Source organism: Bemisia tabaci, chromosome 3 (assembly GCF_918797505.1).
Source record: "Bemisia tabaci chromosome 3, PGI_BMITA_v3".
Classification (NCBI taxonomy): domain Eukaryota; kingdom Metazoa; phylum Arthropoda; class Insecta; order Hemiptera; family Aleyrodidae; genus Bemisia; species Bemisia tabaci.
In genome coordinates, this window is record NC_092795.1 from 30,939,137 (window position 1) to 30,956,402 (window position 17,266).

At 36.7% G+C, this 17,266-nt stretch overlaps 1 protein-coding gene across 1 annotated transcript in view; it reads left to right on the forward strand.

Annotated features, from left to right (window-relative positions):
• Window positions 1–17,266, forward strand: part of LOC109043891 (calcineurin-binding protein cabin-1) — a 24,329-nt gene continuing 7,063 nt past the window's right edge. The window contains exons 1-12 of the mRNA XM_019061248.2: window positions 1–247; window positions 906–1,019; window positions 1,605–1,742; window positions 2,446–2,547; window positions 3,648–3,856; window positions 4,513–8,549; window positions 9,875–10,170; window positions 11,039–11,117; window positions 11,856–12,055; window positions 12,641–12,804; window positions 13,936–14,182; window positions 16,081–16,233. Of these exons, the coding sequence (XP_018916793.2) occupies window positions 155–247; window positions 906–1,019; window positions 1,605–1,742; window positions 2,446–2,547; window positions 3,648–3,856; window positions 4,513–8,549; window positions 9,875–10,170; window positions 11,039–11,117; window positions 11,856–12,055; window positions 12,641–12,804; window positions 13,936–14,182; window positions 16,081–16,233 (5,832 nt within the window). The 5' untranslated portion in view covers window positions 1–154. The remainder of the gene's footprint in view (window positions 248–905; window positions 1,020–1,604; window positions 1,743–2,445; window positions 2,548–3,647; window positions 3,857–4,512; window positions 8,550–9,874; window positions 10,171–11,038; window positions 11,118–11,855; window positions 12,056–12,640; window positions 12,805–13,935; window positions 14,183–16,080; window positions 16,234–17,266) is intronic.

Sequence of the window (17,266 nt, forward strand, 5' to 3'; positions counted from 1 at the left end):
TATCTTATCAACAAAACAAACTAACCGCGGAAATTTTTTATCAATAATATCTTTCTTAAATTCTGCTCCTTTATTTTTCTGTCGTGATGATTTAGTTTTACTCTCCCCACGAAATAGAATGTTTCTATTTTAAACAAAATTTACTTGCACTGTCATGGCTCCAGCAAAAATTAAAGCATTGAACGACAATTCGTCCGATGAGAGTGAAGTTGATGAAGAGAATCCCACTGTCACCAGGGAAGCTTTAGTAAGTATCCTTTATCTTACTTTGGGTGACTGAGGTAACTTATTGCATATTGAAGTGATGGGATATTCACCGAGTTTTAGTCGTCGAATCAGCTCTGATTGGCTCGCATTAGTTGATACTAAATTGCCATTACGTGCTCATAACAAGCCGTACCATCTTTTTCATGGCCTCTATTATCCTAAAAAAGTTTTGCAGCCCTCCAGTAACTGAACAAAGTTGTACTTTAGTTCAGTAATCATAATATATAGACAAGGCTTGCTGGCGGCTAGCTGCACGTTGGCTGTATCAACTACGTACAGTCCTTGCATTTTTGCCCTGTATGACTGCTCCGAGTTGCACAACTTGGAGAACTGATGCACATGACAACAGCTCATGTTTGCTCGCTCTTGGAATTCAAATAGGTATTTATTGGTATAAGACTTCACGTTGTTACTGCACTGTTCTGATAGTTAGCGAAAATTAATCAGGAACACACCCTCTCCTAGATGTGCCGAACAGGTCTTTTAAATTGTCATTCCTTTCAAATTGCAAAGTGAATTTCACCGAACAGAATCTTACTTTCACACATATTTTTATCATATAGCTCTCATATTTTCTAAATTCTCTTTTTCTCTTTTGAAACTTGATCCAAGTTTTTCTTCCTTTTGTCTCTACACAGGAAGAAAAAGCTCTCATTCGTTACAGAGAAATATTAGCTCTTCAGCAAGCTCACAAGTGGGATGAAGCTGAGGAAGCATATAAAAGTCTCTTGAGCAGCGACATTCTGGCCAAGGTAAGTTACTCCAATTCAAATTCTAATACGTTTATTTCACTTCAAGTACAAATTTCACAACCAACTGTAACAAAGATTACAAAATATAAAAATAATTTCATCTCACACCCTCTAAGTAAGACTTGTGGTGGGCGGTGCTATTAATTTTCTGTTGTGATCAATTAATGCTTAAGTAAGACTCGTTTGAACTTGTCTCTCAGAAATAAATTTTAGCTCTTCAAAAACCCAGTTAATTGAATTGATTCCTCTAGAAGCCTGTTGGAAACCATGGAAAGGTTGTGAACAACATTCCCATCGGACAGTTCTAAGGGTCCAGAAAATGCTGAATCCTGTGCTTATTCTGGAAGTAGTCGAGGTTTTTTTTTTTTTTTTTATTATTTTTTTTTTTCCAATTAATTTTCTGAATTTTCTTCTCAGTTCTCTAGAAGCAGAAACAGCATTGGTTTCAGTGAAAGAGTCCAATTAGCAAGTTGGTTTCAGTGAAGAATTTTGCCGAGTGTTCAGCTTTTTTGTGAAAGAAGGGTCTTACCTTATAAAAGAAAGAAGATAATGCTCTAAAAATGACTTTTTTTTTCATGTGACAAGACTACTGGAACCCTTGGTCCTGAAACCTGCCGAGTACAACATTCTCTTCTTCACATGAAATACAGTTGCCTGAAAAATCTGGGTAACATTTTCATTCAAAAGAAGGATTTTCAGTCAAGTTTAGACTACTACTTGCAGGTATGATCATCTTCTATGGCATGATTCCTTTGTTAGTGTTTGATGTAAGTAATTGTACTATCTGTTCAGACTATGTTCTAGGATGCGGCTTACTTGGGTTAGGTAAGTATGAAACTTTACACTTTTCAAAATATGGACCGTCTCAAATGATGTTATTGTTACAGAACCCATGATGAACTTGCGAAAAAAGTTTTTTCTCAAAGAGCAGTAAAAAAATAGCCAGATTTTTACAAAAGTTAATATTGATAAGTATAAAGATTTAGTTGGCTAGTGAAAAAACTGTGAAAAACAAAATAAAGTGAACAAGAACTTGAGAAATTCCCATATTCGAAACATTAGTTGTTTAAATTTAACTGTACGTATACGTGCAATAGCATCTAGAGTCCTTCGGAAAGTTGTAGGAAATTTCTACAGTCTGAACCTTTTTTTGAAAAAAAAGAATAAAAAATGTGGGACTATTATTTCTCACTAGTTTTGGTTATCGCTCTTGAGTCTTTGCCAGGTTAAGATTATTTTTTAAAATCTGCGTGGGAGGAATTTGGAAATTTTTTCTCAGGATTTCATGAAAATGTGGAAGTAAAAGATGCTCTGCACCCGTAGTATCCTTCTATCTATTCCTTTCTTTCAGCGCATTATGTATTTTTCTCTTGTGTTGGCAGTTCCTTCTTTTGATTATCATTTGTCATTTGGTTTGTTGTTTCAGGCTGTTGAGATTGATAATTCTGATATAACAGTCTGGTTCCGAATAGGACGAATTGCTATGAGAATTGCAGACTTAAATTTGGCCATCTCTGCTTTTCTTGAGGTAAAATAAGTAATATCCTTTATTCTTGCACTTCCAAAAACACTTTCTGAAAATGAATTTCTGCTGAAGTGTCTAAAATTTGTACTTTTTTCCATGTTTTCTCTCCTTTTTTTTTCCTCCTCCATTTATGCACCCTTCTCTGTTTATAATTATCTACATGGGTTTTATTAAAAAATCTTTCCCTGGAATACACATGACGCTTCAAATAGTTTATTCATATGCCCACAAAATCATGCTTTTTCACCCCATCTAAGGAAATGAGGGGTTTGGCAAGTCTTACATAATTATATAGGGAGATTAATGGGTGTCTCATTTGAGGGAGGAGGGGCTTATAGCGGTCTAATAGTGCCTTACGTAATTTATGGACAGCCCCTAAATTAGCTAATTGCATCAATCTGATGGTTGCTCAGAACCTTCACCGGAAAAACAAACCATCAGAATAACCACAATTTTGAGGTCAAAGAAAATTTCAAAATTGCATAATTTAATATCATGAGTCAACTCAAACTTAGTTGAACTCAAGTCTATCTGTACTTAACAACATTTATTTTTTCCTGCCAAAAACCTGTCAATAAAATATGAACTGTAAAATATGGAATAAAATCACCTTTTTTAAGTCTCTGCCTCAGGTAAGCTACAATTGTTTTCCATTGTAGTTGTCTTTTAGATAGAGTTTAAATACAAGCACCATCCAATGTACTGTCTCAAAAAAATTTCATGAGAAAATCAAATTGCACAAGTTGGAGTCTGAAAATCAACACCTTAATAAGATATAAGTGTTTAAAATTAATATTGAGTAAGTGGAAATAATACAAATGGCGTAATTTGTGTAATCCAACTTCCACCTAGTCTATGTTAAAAATGATTGTTAATATCTCGTCCAAGAGTTGAGTTTCTAAATTCCGATTTTGTTTATCATTTTTAATGTAAGATCTACTGAAGAGAAATTCCTCGCCTACCTCAGACCTTGTCAAGTGGTCCATTGTGATCCAGTATACTGGCACTGTTACATTTAGGAAAATGGATAGCTAAAAAACTACACTAATAAATAAATAAATTAAGAGAGGACACAGCCTAACTATTTATATTGTATGTTGCAGGGTTTACGTTGTAACCCAAGGCACTGGCCTTGTCTGGATAACATAATAACCATCTTTTATGCTGTTGGAGATTTCTTGGCCTGTCTCAGCTACATTCACAAAGCATTTGAACTGGATCCAGACTTTTGCAAAGGTCACATATTCATTAAAGAAATTGAGAAGAAACATCCTACTGTGTTGAAAGACTTCAAGATATTTTATCCCGAGTGGTAAGTTATTTTATCATAACTCTCTCAATTGAGACTAGATTGCATTGAATTATAAAACCCAATTTTTAGGAGCCAAATTAAATTTTTGCATGCGGGCCATCGCGATGCTGCGAACGATGCGTATAGAGAGTGCCTCATCGCTACCGCTGCTTCCCGATTGCGAGTGCAATCTGTCAAATTTTTTAGGTGCCACGATGGCCCAGCCCCCCAATTTTTAGGCTTGTTGGCGCCCAGGGATGGCAGAACACTGATCTCCACCATTACAACCTTTATTTCAATGTCTTTTTAGAACGAATGAGTTAATTATACTCGAAACCAGTGGCGCCAAACTTTTACATAACAAATTGAATAATGTTCTGCATGCAATAACTCCATTAATCTGAGATAGGGACATAACCAACTACGACCCAACTAGTCCAAACTGAAAGAGCAAAAATTACTGGCCATTACCTGTTTTTTTCTGTTTGCAAAAAAACTGACTTTTTTTAGCCACTTGATGTGAACAAGATTCCTTCCTTTCTGTCTCCAAAATTTATCAACAGAGTCTAGGTGTTTTGATAATCTTTGAATGACCCTGGTTCTCATCAGTGCAGATGAGGAAATTTTATCAACACTTCTATTTGAGCATTAACTAAGTTATTTAATTGTGGTTTCAGCTCACTTGAAGGACGAGAGGAACTCGGTGTAGAAAGAGAGGAAATCCAATTCATTCTTGATGAAGTTGAGGAACTACAGAAAAATGATCGGGCAGTTAATCGCCCTGCTCCAGATGAGGAAATCCCTCCTACACAGATACTTAAACCATTCAAGAAAAAGAGTTGGCTCAACCTTGGGCAAGCTCTCTTGGCGCTGCATGAAGATCTCAGTAGGAGCTTCCAGACTAGCATATTTTCCCGGGTAAGGCTGAAAGACTCAGAGGCGGAGTCACCAGAGAAAGCAGACAAACAACCTGAGGATATGGAGGTAGAAGAATGTTTAGAGAATGCTGATCATACTCAAGCGGGAACGCGAAATAAACGAAAACGCAGCTCTCCAACACTTGCAGAGCAGTTGCGGTACAGTGACAAAAGACGGTCAGCGCGTGTTAGAGACACTACTCGCAAGCAGGAACCAAGCTTAGCTAGGACTCTGTGTAATTTAATTCCTCGTTCACTGATGCCTCAAAGAGAGGAACAAAGCAACAAAGATTTTGATGTTCTCAGATGGATGAATGAAGATTCTATGGATACAATGGATATTTACCGTCTTTTTGAGAACAAAGAGGGCTGTTCAAGAGAGTCATCCACCTCTTTAGGACCTTCCAATAATATCTCTATAGAGTCTCGAATCAAAATTATTCAGGAAGAGAATTATTTTGACACGAGTGAAGAAATTAATGAATTGAAGTCATTTTTAGAGACACACAACGAGAAACCCTTCTTTGAGATTCTGACACAGTTTTTGTTGCATCTGTCAACCAAGTGGTCCGCAATGTGGCCACATGGTTTGAGCCAAGTTTATCTGAGAATCTGTAAAATCATCCGAGGTCAAGGTCCTCAAAAACAACATACAATTTTTTTACTTCAACAACCCACCGATATTGTTCGGGCAAAAGATGAATTGGTTCCTGAAGCCAAAGCTCTCTTACTATTTTGTGAACTTCTGCTTGATGATTGGCTCCAGAAAGAAAGTGAGGACAAGAAAACAAGTTTACTTGGAAACAGTTTACTTGGGGGTGAATTAAGTTCACTGATGTTGGGGGAACTTTGGGACGTCTGCTCATCAGCAAATGATACGATTCTGAATGTACGGAGCTATTGGTTTGAAGCTCTTCTTTATCTGCACTGTGGAGAAACCCTTTCTGCCGCTAATGCTTTCAGCTCTATAGTTTGCAGCATCGATGATACTTTCAAGTTAAATCTACCCAACTTAGTCAATAATTTTGAAATTAGCAAAGCTGTCGCTCAGAAGTACTTGCATTCTTTGAATTGGAATGAACTTCTTCGCGAGGTCCCATCTCTGAGAGACCGCGGTCAGTTCTCTGAAGTAATCAGCATATTAAAGGACTGTTTAACCAGTACTAATCCTATTCTCCAAGCTGCACAACCGATTATGGACAGATTTGAGCAGTACTGTATTTTATTGGATTCTTTAATTGAGCTGGAAAAATATCAAGATTGTTTTGAATTTTGTGAAGCCTGCTGTCACGAAGCTTTGAACAGCTATCGAGGGTGCTATTTGGATGAGAATTCAATGGAAACAAAGATGCGCTACATTTGCATCATCAACCGTTGTTTGCAGGGCATGCTTGTTTGCATTGAAACCATTGGTGAAAAAATAGTGTCTGAGTTGAAAGAAGGTCGTGGAACTCGGCTAATTCAAACCCTGAGTAACATCATATGCCATCAATCAGAATACAATGAAGCAAGTGTTGATGAGACAATCAACTGTACTATCCCATGGATACTCTTTTATTATGTCATAAAGTCAACGGAAGCTCCATACGATCAAGATTTGATGATCCCCATCTCTCTTCAAGTTTTATTTACAGCCCATGATTATTTAGGAAGACGGTCGTGGTGTTTGTATGATGAAGCAGCTGTCCTTTTTCTAATCCTGCACATAGTGGAACCAATCTTACGATCTCCGACTTTAGATTTAGAAATCAGACTTGCTCTGGTGCAGCAAGTTGACCAGATATTTTTCTGTCTCTACCAACATCCTTACAAACGGAATAAGCCTAGGCACGTTGTGGACCACAATGTTCTTGGCCTGGCTTTAACCTGGAGTCGTGCTGTCCAAATGTACCGTTTTTACAAGCCACTGGAATTGCCTGCGTTCGACTCAAACAAGTCCTCAGCCATTTCTGGTGATTTTGAAAGTTTGGTCAAACGTCTCATACCTCTTATACCCAAAGATCTCAATCCAAGCCATCTTATGGAGGGAGTGATGGCTTATCTTAACCGTGAGGTAGACAACATACCTGAAGTTAGCCCTCTGTTGCCAATTGAGATCGAAGATTGTTTTTATTTTCTTGGTGATTATCATTTTAAGTCCAAAAGTTGGGGTAAAGCTATCAAATACTATTTACAGGATGTGTGCCATAACCCACTCCGGGTTGATTCATGGGCAGCCATGGCACTGGCTCGAGGAGGGCAAGTTGAAATGAAACTCAACTCATGTGAATCCATTAAAAGTGAAGAGGAGTTTCTAGACCAAGCGATGATGGCTTGCCAGTGCTATAAGCGTTCATTGGAAATCGATGCCCAGCATCCGACGCTATGGATCGAGTATGGATCATTCTCTTACATGCTTCACTCCTTCTGCTCCAGGCTCTTGAAACAGGAAACAACCAATTTGAGTTTAGAATTGTTCGCCACTCTGGAAGAGGTGAAAGAAAAAATGTTGCAGACTTCGTTCGACTGTTTCATGTCAGCTAACTCAGTCTACAACAGTCTTATATTGGAGGGAAATGACATGCAAGATGAGCGCTGGCTCCACCATTTCATGCTGGGAAAAATAGCAGAAAAGAAAGAAGAACCGGCAAATGTCTATATTGATCATTATTTGAAATCGACAGAACTGCTCCATAGCAGCGGAGCTCAGTACCCCACCACTGTGAACTACTCAAATCCGCAGTTCTATGCTGTCGAAGCTCTTGAGTTATATTTTCGGATCCACAGCTCAATTTTGAAACGAATCGAACAGTGTGAAGATAAACCGTTGCCCCCCTCAACAAGGCACCTATTCAAAACGACTGTTGAGAACCTCATGAAAAGCCCTTTTGCAACTCACAATCAAGATGCGTCCATCAAACTGTCATCTAGCAACCTGCCTGATAACCATGATCTGAAGGGGGAGGAAGAGAGCGAGGAGAACTCTAATTGTATTTTACCGGAGGTGGAGGATCTCATGAAACATCTCCTCCAGAGTGTTTTGGAATCACTCATTGCCCATGAGGAAGATGTCAAAGAGGATCCAGAAGATGCAAGTGCATTAGGGGAGAAAAAAGAGGATGATCTCAAACAAGAGGTGAAAACAGGTGGTTTTCCAGAAAATCTTGAAGTAAAGCAAGAACAAACTACCGCTCAAGGAAGCTGTTTGGAAGAGTCAGCGCTAGAAATTGTTTCAAATACAGATGGAGATCACATCAAAACAGAGATCACCTGGGATGTTCCTGCCAAGAATTCGATGAGCCCAAAAGGAAAGGAGCTTGCAGAGGAAATAATGCAAGTAGCGAAAGAAACGGATGGTTCTCAAAACGACGTTGAAATGATCGATGAGAATGAAATAGATCTGCAAGAGGAGAACCTAAAAGCTAAGCAAGAGTTGCTCAGTTCGGACGAGCATGAGACTGATACAGAAGACGTGTGTGAGTCTGAGAGGGAGGAGGAATCGGTGACAGATTCAGGGCAAGCCGAAGAGGAGAAATTCGAACTAAGTTTAAGTGAAAATGAATCAACGAAAAACGTGACAGAACCAGAACTGAGTTGGGAGAAGAAAGAAACAGAAAAGAACGAGACTGATACCAAGGAGAAACCCTCGGTTGATTCACAAGAGGTGCAAGAAGAAGAAGAAGAAGGAAATGAAAATGAAGAAGAAGAAAGCATGGAGATGGTGCTCAGTGAAATAACCGGGGAAATGGAAAAATGTAAAAAGAAAGTGGTTACCGAAGAAGAGGAAATGACATCGCCTGGCAGTCCCTCATCAGAAGGTACAGAACAATTGAAATCGGGTAGTTATAATTCTATTTATCTCAATGCTTTCCTTTAATTTTAAACAAGGACTTAATTGTGGGGAGCGCAACAAACCTTGCTTAAGCCTACTTACAATCCTACCTCTTAAAAACCGAGGACAGTTTCCTTAGAAGATAAATATGTGGCCAGATCTGCAAGAAGAGACGTTATCCTCCAGAAGGAAGTTTTCCGTAACTTTTTTCAAACACTTAGACCATGTTTCTCTTCAGCCTTAGTATTTATGTTTTGGAACCTCAGAACTGACATTTCCTTCAGTTTTTGAGCTATCAGGGTCAATTTTGCGCCAAAATTTCCAGATTTACCTCTGGGTTTGGAAAAAGTTTAGAAGTTTCTCTGGAAAGATGAGGTTTCTTCTCTCACATCGGGTTGCACATTTACAATGAAGTGCCAGTCAGGGTAAAATTTGGAACATCACAAGATTATTTTTTCTCATCAAAAGTTCATGGCAAACAGTTTAAATGTAGTGAAATTTTTCAAAATCAATTTTCACAGTAGACTTAAACGAATATTGTTGACCGGATAATGGGTTAGCAGCACCCATTTCTTACAATTTATTTTCTGAAAGTACGGAGTAAACTAAGCTCCCAGGAATTTTTTATGATTTTTCGAACCCTAAATGGCAAATGAACTTCGTTTCGAAAATGCCGAAAATGGGACCTGTTTGAAACGATACTTTTGGTGGGACTGAATATTTAGCGCATGCTGATTGTCTTAAATGAACTTTTCGGCTTCTCACGAAATTTTATGTGACGATAACGATTCTACAGCAGGGTGTCTACTGTCAGTAAAAACCGGAAAATATCAGGAAATTCGATGCTATTGGGGAGATATCAGGAAAGTCGGCCATAGATTAAGAAATTCCAAGTGCTGCAAGCGTTTTTCAAACATTTCATTCAATTCATTAATTATGCTGATTATTTAAAATCAAATGAGAATCAATTTATTCGCGGGAGAAATCTGGAAATCTCGTCTAAAATGTCAGGGAAAATCAGTAAAGTATCAGGCAAATCCAAAATTAAATTTTAGTAGATGTCCTGTACAACCCTCAAAATTTCCTTGCCACTGCCTCAATAGCCAACACTAAGTTTCTGCCCATGAAAAATTTCAAAGCATAGTAGGTTGAATCGGCAATTGAAACCTAACATAGTGTCCAACAAGTAAGAAATGTTGGCTGAATCAAAAACACTTTCATAAAACTCTCCTGTTATCACACTTTAATGTTTTATCGGAGAATCTTTGTAAACTGTGTTGAAATCTTTATTAACCAATGATGACATTACAGGAGGAACTGCTGCGGGAAAAGAAACGGATGCCTTCGAGACGAGTGGTAAAAAGCGGAAACATTCTCATGGAAACCTGAAAGCAAAGGTGGACCCACTCAGCTCGGAAGATTCATCTGCCTCCAACTCTTCATCATCTTCCTCAGCCTCGTCTAGCTCATCCAACGCATCCGATTCCTCTACCTCATCATCATCCTCTGGATCGGGTTCCAGCGAGTCATCTGTGTCCTCCTCATCAAGTAGTGATGCGTCATCCAGCTCAGAGGCACTCGAGTCGACAACTGCCAGTGAGTCAAAGGTCAGTCGCAATTTTATCTTTCCCTCTAGAATGAAGCAAATGGTAAGTTTGTCCAACTTGCCTGCAGACTCATTATTCATATTGATAGACAAAGCGATAGACAAAGGAGACAAAAGGGAAATGGAGGGATCCTACCGGTTGAAATGGATGGTTGTCACAGACTACCAATAAAGAGGAAAATGATGAACTAATCCTAGGGTCTCTAGGGGATTGCAATTAGTCAGTCTATTACTTGCCTCCTTTGTCCATAGAAACTATCCGCTTCCACCAATAGGATTGCTCCATTTTCCTTATGTCTTCTTTGTTTATTGCTTTATCCATCAATTTCAATAATTATCATACTGATAAGCAAGATCCTTCCAATTAGGTCCGTCTGGAATTCAGGACCAAACTTTTAAGGGCAGCTGCGAAACATTATGGAAATATATTATACAGTAGGATGGAAAATAAATAAGAATATTTTTTATTTTTTTATGAATCCAGAATCAAAGTTTGATAGGCACCTATCTATTTGTTATCCGTCATTTTTCAATTTTTTCTGTGTAGAATTTTTTTTGAAAACAGGGAGTGTTTTTGATCTCATAATGGTTTCAGTTTAAGTAAAAAAAAAACTTTAATAATAGGAAATATATTACTGATCTCCACATGTTGCAAATATTACCTTAATTTGGATTCACTTTAGAGTCTCTATTCCTAGAGTCTTCCTAGTAAATTTTTCAAATCAGACGCAATGTATCTGCCGTACATTTTCCTTTACAGATAGATGCTTTTTCTCGTGAGTTCGTACATTCGGTTCCTGTTTGATGAATTAGTTATGTCCAACTAATCCTTGCCAAAGTTAATTTTAGCATTTGTTTATAATTTTCAGTCAGAGAAAATGACTATAAAAAAGAGAAAGATGGAGGCAGTCAGTCAAGAGAATGAAAATGAAGAGAACTGGAAAGCAGGTAATATTAAGTTTTTTTCAAAAAGGCCTTCATTACCTTTTTTTTATCTTCTCTCTTATTTTACATTTTTTCTTGGAAGGCTTCACGACGCATGATTTCATTTCGTATCTTATATTTTCAAGACTCTGAGCAGCATCTCTGTTTCACAAGGTACCTCTCTTAAAAGCGATGAAATGAAAGATCATTAGATATTTATTCTCTAACACTTTTTGCCAAGTGATTAGAATAAACTTGTTATTTTTATGTTTCAATCAGTATCCCCCGGAGAATTCTGCAAGAGATGAGATTACAAATGATCCGATTACATATCAAGATAATTACATTCTTGGAATTTTCTTTAGGAAAAAGGATCTCAACTTAGCCAATGTCTGATCTAGGAGAAGGCATAAAGTTTGCCTAATTTTAAGTCCTGAATAAAGCAGGTTAAACCACTGAACAGGTTTTTCTACGAAGTTCTTCTCTGAAATTTTAAACAGCCTTTATTCTAATTTGGTCTAGCATTTTTAGATGCTCTTTATAGGCCAAAGTGTTCCCAAAACATGCCTCTATGCAGCAGTATTAATAACGCAACCTTTGGTTTTTTTTCTTTAAACAAATGGTCACAAATTTAGCGTGACCTTTGCAGAGCGTTCTTTCTGCTTTTGCTCTGTGAAAATTAGATGAAGAATGTTTTATTTTGCCGCAATGGTGAGTAAAGTCTTAACTATTCTCTGTTTTCGACTTTTTCTAATGTTTTAGTTCAATCAGAATTGACCCAACACTGTTTAAATGCCATCGTTGAGTGTACACGAAGGTTTCCGGAGCATTACAAATCTCTGTACCGCTTAGCTCACTACCATTTCCGATCAAAGTTACATCGAGATGTGAAAAAGTGTCACACGATCTTACTTGGACCTGGTGGGCTCTTTGCTGATAGGAAGTTCAACAATTTCTTCAATGTAAGTTAAAAAGATATTGTATTTTCAGAAGTTGTTTAATTTTTATTGGCTGGTGTTGGTATTTTAATTGTAGATTCTGGTTATGCAAATGATTGTGATTACAAGAAAAGCTAGTTTAAAGTTCAAAAAGAACATTTAAAAAAACAAACTGTTCTCGCAAAGCTGAAGATAAATTATTGTTGTCTTTTTTTGGGTCAGATTCAGAATCATCAATATGTAATTTTTTATATTTCTAAATGGCAGTGTAACTTACCTTCTTCTTTCAACGGAGGCTTCAATTATTCTTTGCTCCTTTATTTTATTCAAGATGAGGCGACGATTTTCAACAGTACCGTTCACTTCCAACCGCGGCATATTTCTTTTAACAGCACTTTTCTCCAAAGGTCTAAAGTTGTACACTCAACTAATGTCAATTTTTGTAAGATGACGGTTACTATTTCTCCAACAATGTGGACAAAAGTGTAATCACTGGACTATTTTGTGAAAAGGAGCTCTTATCAGAAGGAGAATACTTTTGATCTGTTTCAAAGCATGTTTTTACTTTCTTCTTTCGAAAGGAATTACGGAGCACTTGATATTTTACAGGGAGTTTGGCGCATTCCATCTGGTGAAATAGACCGAGCAGGGTCTTTTGCTTATCATATGAGCTGCTGTGTTCACTTGGTGGTTGATATGTTGCGGGATCTCAAAGATTTTTACATGCTTTTGGAGCTATCAATACAACTGCGTGATATGCCCGAGCCGGACAAGTAAGTTTTCTGTGCAGGTTTTTCTATTTTCTGCTTATTCTGTATAGAAAAAATATTAGTTTTTGCTCGTAATACAAATAAAATACAATACAGTTCAATATAATTTTATTTTTCTAGGCACAGCAGTGCGCGCAAATAGAAAGGTCAAGAAATCTCCCCCCTTACTCTAAAAATATTTTGCTGAAAAGGGACTTTTTTCAATTTCGAAAGATTTTGTAAAGTAAACTAATAAAAGTCCTTGTATATCATTTGGTAGCTTATCAAAGTATTTGCTTGCTTCTCTTACATATTTGCTCTCTCTTATTAATTTACTTCACTTAATTTTTCTAGTCTAGTAATTATGATGTACATTTCCTTCTTCATTGTTCGTACATTTCTTTAATAGTTTCATGAAATCGAGTATTGTGATAGCTGGGACTGAAAGGATTTCATTGTTCTCAAAATAATCATGACATAAATTGTCTCTTTTCAAGTTGAATATGGCTTGTATTGCTTTTTTTTGCAACATAAATACATAATTTACTTTATCTTTGTGACAGGATTTAATGCAATAGTTCAGATATAATTCTATCAGGGGATGAGCACTTCTTTTCTGCAAAATTTGCCAAGATCTCGCAAAACATATATTGATCAATGCATTTTGCTATTTATATCATCTTTTTGATGCAATTCTTCTCGTCAAATGTAAAACTGAATTATCACATGACACTCAGTTTATGGAATCAACTGCAATAGTGAGAGAATGTATAGAGCTTGATTGGACCTGTTTTTTTAAAACTGAGTTTTAACTTCACCTCAGAATGTGAGGAGGCATTTGGGTAGCAAGCTCAATTTTAATTCAGCCTTCAATTTTTCAAGGGCGCTGCAAAAGTTTTTCAAAAATTAAGGTAACCTCAGATATCAAGGCCTCACCAATATCTTTAGAGTCACTTATGGTCAAAACCCCCCTCGTTTTTTGCTCTAAATCTGATTTTTTGTGTTATGTGACACCAAGCACATGACAAAGTTAAAACATTAGTTTACAATATCAGTGTCTCTTTTGATTAGAGTGATATGAAGTAATTCGGATACCATCTCTCTGTTTCGAGATTGTAATACCACCATTAATGATAATCTAACTTTGCTTTCCAGGAAATACCTTCGAGATAACGAAAGAGAGCAGCTGTCTAAAGAAGCCTTTTCGCTAAGCTTGAACTCAGTGCGTAAAATTACCCAAGAGTCTTTCTTGCAGAAAAATCCAGTGGCAAAAGAGACTCAGAAAGCAACCCTCCTGGATGTTTATCGGTGCTATCACAAAGTCAATAAGTACTGGCCTCAAAAGGAGCAAGTCTTCAGTAAATTATTGACTGACTTTTACCGAAAGTATTTCCCAGAAAAGGTAAATAATTAACCACGGCCCTTATGAATCATAAATGAACTGAATCCCTTGCAAATCATCCTTTGGGACGTTAGAGAGTGTTTTCCAATAAAAAGTCAGTTTCCGATCTTTTACTCAATTTGACTACAATCATTCTCCTGAAGAATTTTTCTCCCTGCTGTAAGGCCCCTCTTTCCGTATACTTTCAAATTTGTATCGATGACAGTTAGCAAGGTTGTTTGTTTAAGTACAGTAGTTTTTGCAAAACTGTTACTGTAAATCTGGTTGCTGGCAACTGTCTCTGAAAAAAGTGCCTGCAGATGCAAGAGACTTAAAAATGTTAAAACTTTTTAGCGTTTTTACCTGCTTTAAAGATATATTTTAATGGTCTGTACTGGCCATTAAAAGAAAGTTAACCGTAAGTGAGTGAGCAAAAAACATTTTAAAATTTTATTTGTTTAACTTTAACTTGCATCTGATCCTGTATGTGGTTTTTCATTAAAAATGCATGTAAATCATCTATTTTTTTTCAGCCTGCAGGCGGTATCAAGGGAGTTAAGTTGTGTAGCTATCAGCCAACTTACCTATAGATCTGTCACAGTGTCATGAAAAACATATGAGGACCTCTCTGATCTAACAGAATATTGATGGCCAAAGTGCAAAACCATGTATCTTCATTGTTGTGTTTCAAAATTTCAGCTCCTACTTTTTTTTTCAAAGAAAAACAAGCCAACTTTATGGCTTGAAATTTATCCAGAATACTACACACAGAAGGAACACAAGCGTTTAGCTAACAAAGAAGGAAAATCAAGTTTTCAAGAAATTATGTTGACTTTAGTTTTCCAAAATAAAAGTAAAGTATGACAACATAGAGAAAATAAAGGAGGTGTTTGAATCTTGAGGATTGTTCACCCTGTGACGTAGTTTGGTACAATCTGGCCAGCAATATCCAGAATTCAAAATATTAAAAACGGCCCTTAACGCCGATTTTTTTTGCTTAAATCAACTCATGATATGCTTTCAAACACTTTATGTAGAATGAAATTTTTCCATAAATTACACCATTTCCAAGAAAATCGATGATAAAACTTGTCCGTACCAACCTACGTCATTGAAAAAATCCAAGATGCCTGTGATGCAAACACCTCCTTTTTTTTCTCTATGGTATGACAGGAACAGGTCAAGGTTTCCCAATTTTCTCATCAATATATCCATGTCAATGAAGCGAAGATTGTGTAATTCTTTTTTTTTTTCTCTACGGGCAACCAAAATAACCTACATGATACGTTTTTCTCAAAATATCGATGACCAATGTGCAAAATTACGTATCTCTGTTGGGGTGTTGCACAGCGTTTGCGTTTCCTATCATATTTTTTTTCCTTTGGAAAACTAGTCAAGTAATCTCTTGAAAACTTCCTTGATTTTTCTTCTCTATTTGTTGACTTATTTTGAATAAAGTTCAAGCTATAAATTTAACTTGCCTCTCTTTGAAAAATAAATTAGAAACTGAAATTTTGAAATACCGCCATGGAGGTATTTATTTTCGAACTTTTGCCATTGATATTCAGAATAATTGAAAAAAAATAAGTGGTTAATTACTGAACAGGAAGTTTAGTTCACTACCAACTAATCATTTCAAGATATGCACAATCTTAGCAATGGTAACAGGAGCTATGCTAACGGTAACGGTGACAACTTTGTCAGTTGTCGCCGGGTGTATGTTGTTGTTGTATTTTTATCTGTTCAGTCGGAAGGTGTGCATATGTGTTGAGCCTATGCCTGACACAGCGTAAAACCTGTTCAGAAGGTTTGACTTTTTAAGATATTGAAATTCATCAAAAATATCATCAAAGTCATTAAAAAAATTTACTTATTTTTCTCTTTATTTTTCTATTTTTTTCCTCTCATTTTCATTTAAGTCAACTGGAAATATTCTTGAGTCGGCCATAAAGTTTTGCTCAGCTGAAATCAATGCCGTCAAATCTGCTGCAACGCTTGCAGCCACTGTGAATGCTACCCCTCCTCCGATTGTTCCTGATCGACCTGCTTCCTCCAGTAAAACTACCAACCAGGTAAACCAATAATTTGTTTAATAATGTTTAAGAACAAAGACCTACTTTCTGTTCTTTAAGTTTTTTCTTAACATTTTCCCATTTTTTATGTCACTCTGGACACATCATTTTTACTGTGCTGTTATTTTGTGGATTTTTTTTTTTTTGTTTTTTTTTGTGACTCCTAGGTTTACTGGCTTTTCATGCTGGCGCAAAACGATTGTGATAAGAAGTTCCTTCACCAAAAACCTATCAAAATATATTACACATCATTTTTTGCTTCATAGTATCTTGAACATAGGCATTGGATTTTTGCACAATTTCATGACCAAATGACATCTGTCAAAACTACAATTTAGTAGCTATGTACAAAGCTGTGTCTAATTTCCATACTGTCGTGAAATTTAGCTTCTGAAATCTTGCCTTTTCCAGAAACCAAAGCGCCTTTAATTATTATTAGCGTGTCTGTCAGCATAATTTGTGTTTTGATCAACAAGAATTATTTAATTTTGGATGAATACTTTTTACATCTATTACATTAACAATGCCCAGATTTTTCAAAAATATTCCTTGTTTTATCACAGAAAAGAAGAAAAAGTTGCAAAATTTCATTTTCTTTAAATCTCAAGGCAATTTTTAAACATTTGCAAAAGGCTAAAACCATGATATATGGAAGTTGCAGCCACTAAATATGATGATTTGCAGTGCTTTTCCTAACATGGGGATCAACGTTTCTTTGGAAGGTCAAGTAGTAAAAACGCTCCTAATTTCTCCTCAAGTAGCGAGTACTATGAAGTACACTATGTGAATTTTGCATTTGAGGGAGGAGGGTGTGTGTGTGTGCGCAAGTGCATTGTTTTTTCAAAGTTTCCTACGAAAATACATTAGTGGAGAATTTCCCAGAATAGTCTCTGGAAATTACATTCTCTTAGAAATGAGGAAGTCCCCCCCCCCCCTTAATTTCTATTTTCACAACGGAAAACCGGTTTTCTGCTTCAAAAGGAGCCTTTGATCAGATAGGGTTGGCTGAGTTACCACTAGCTTTTATCCATTC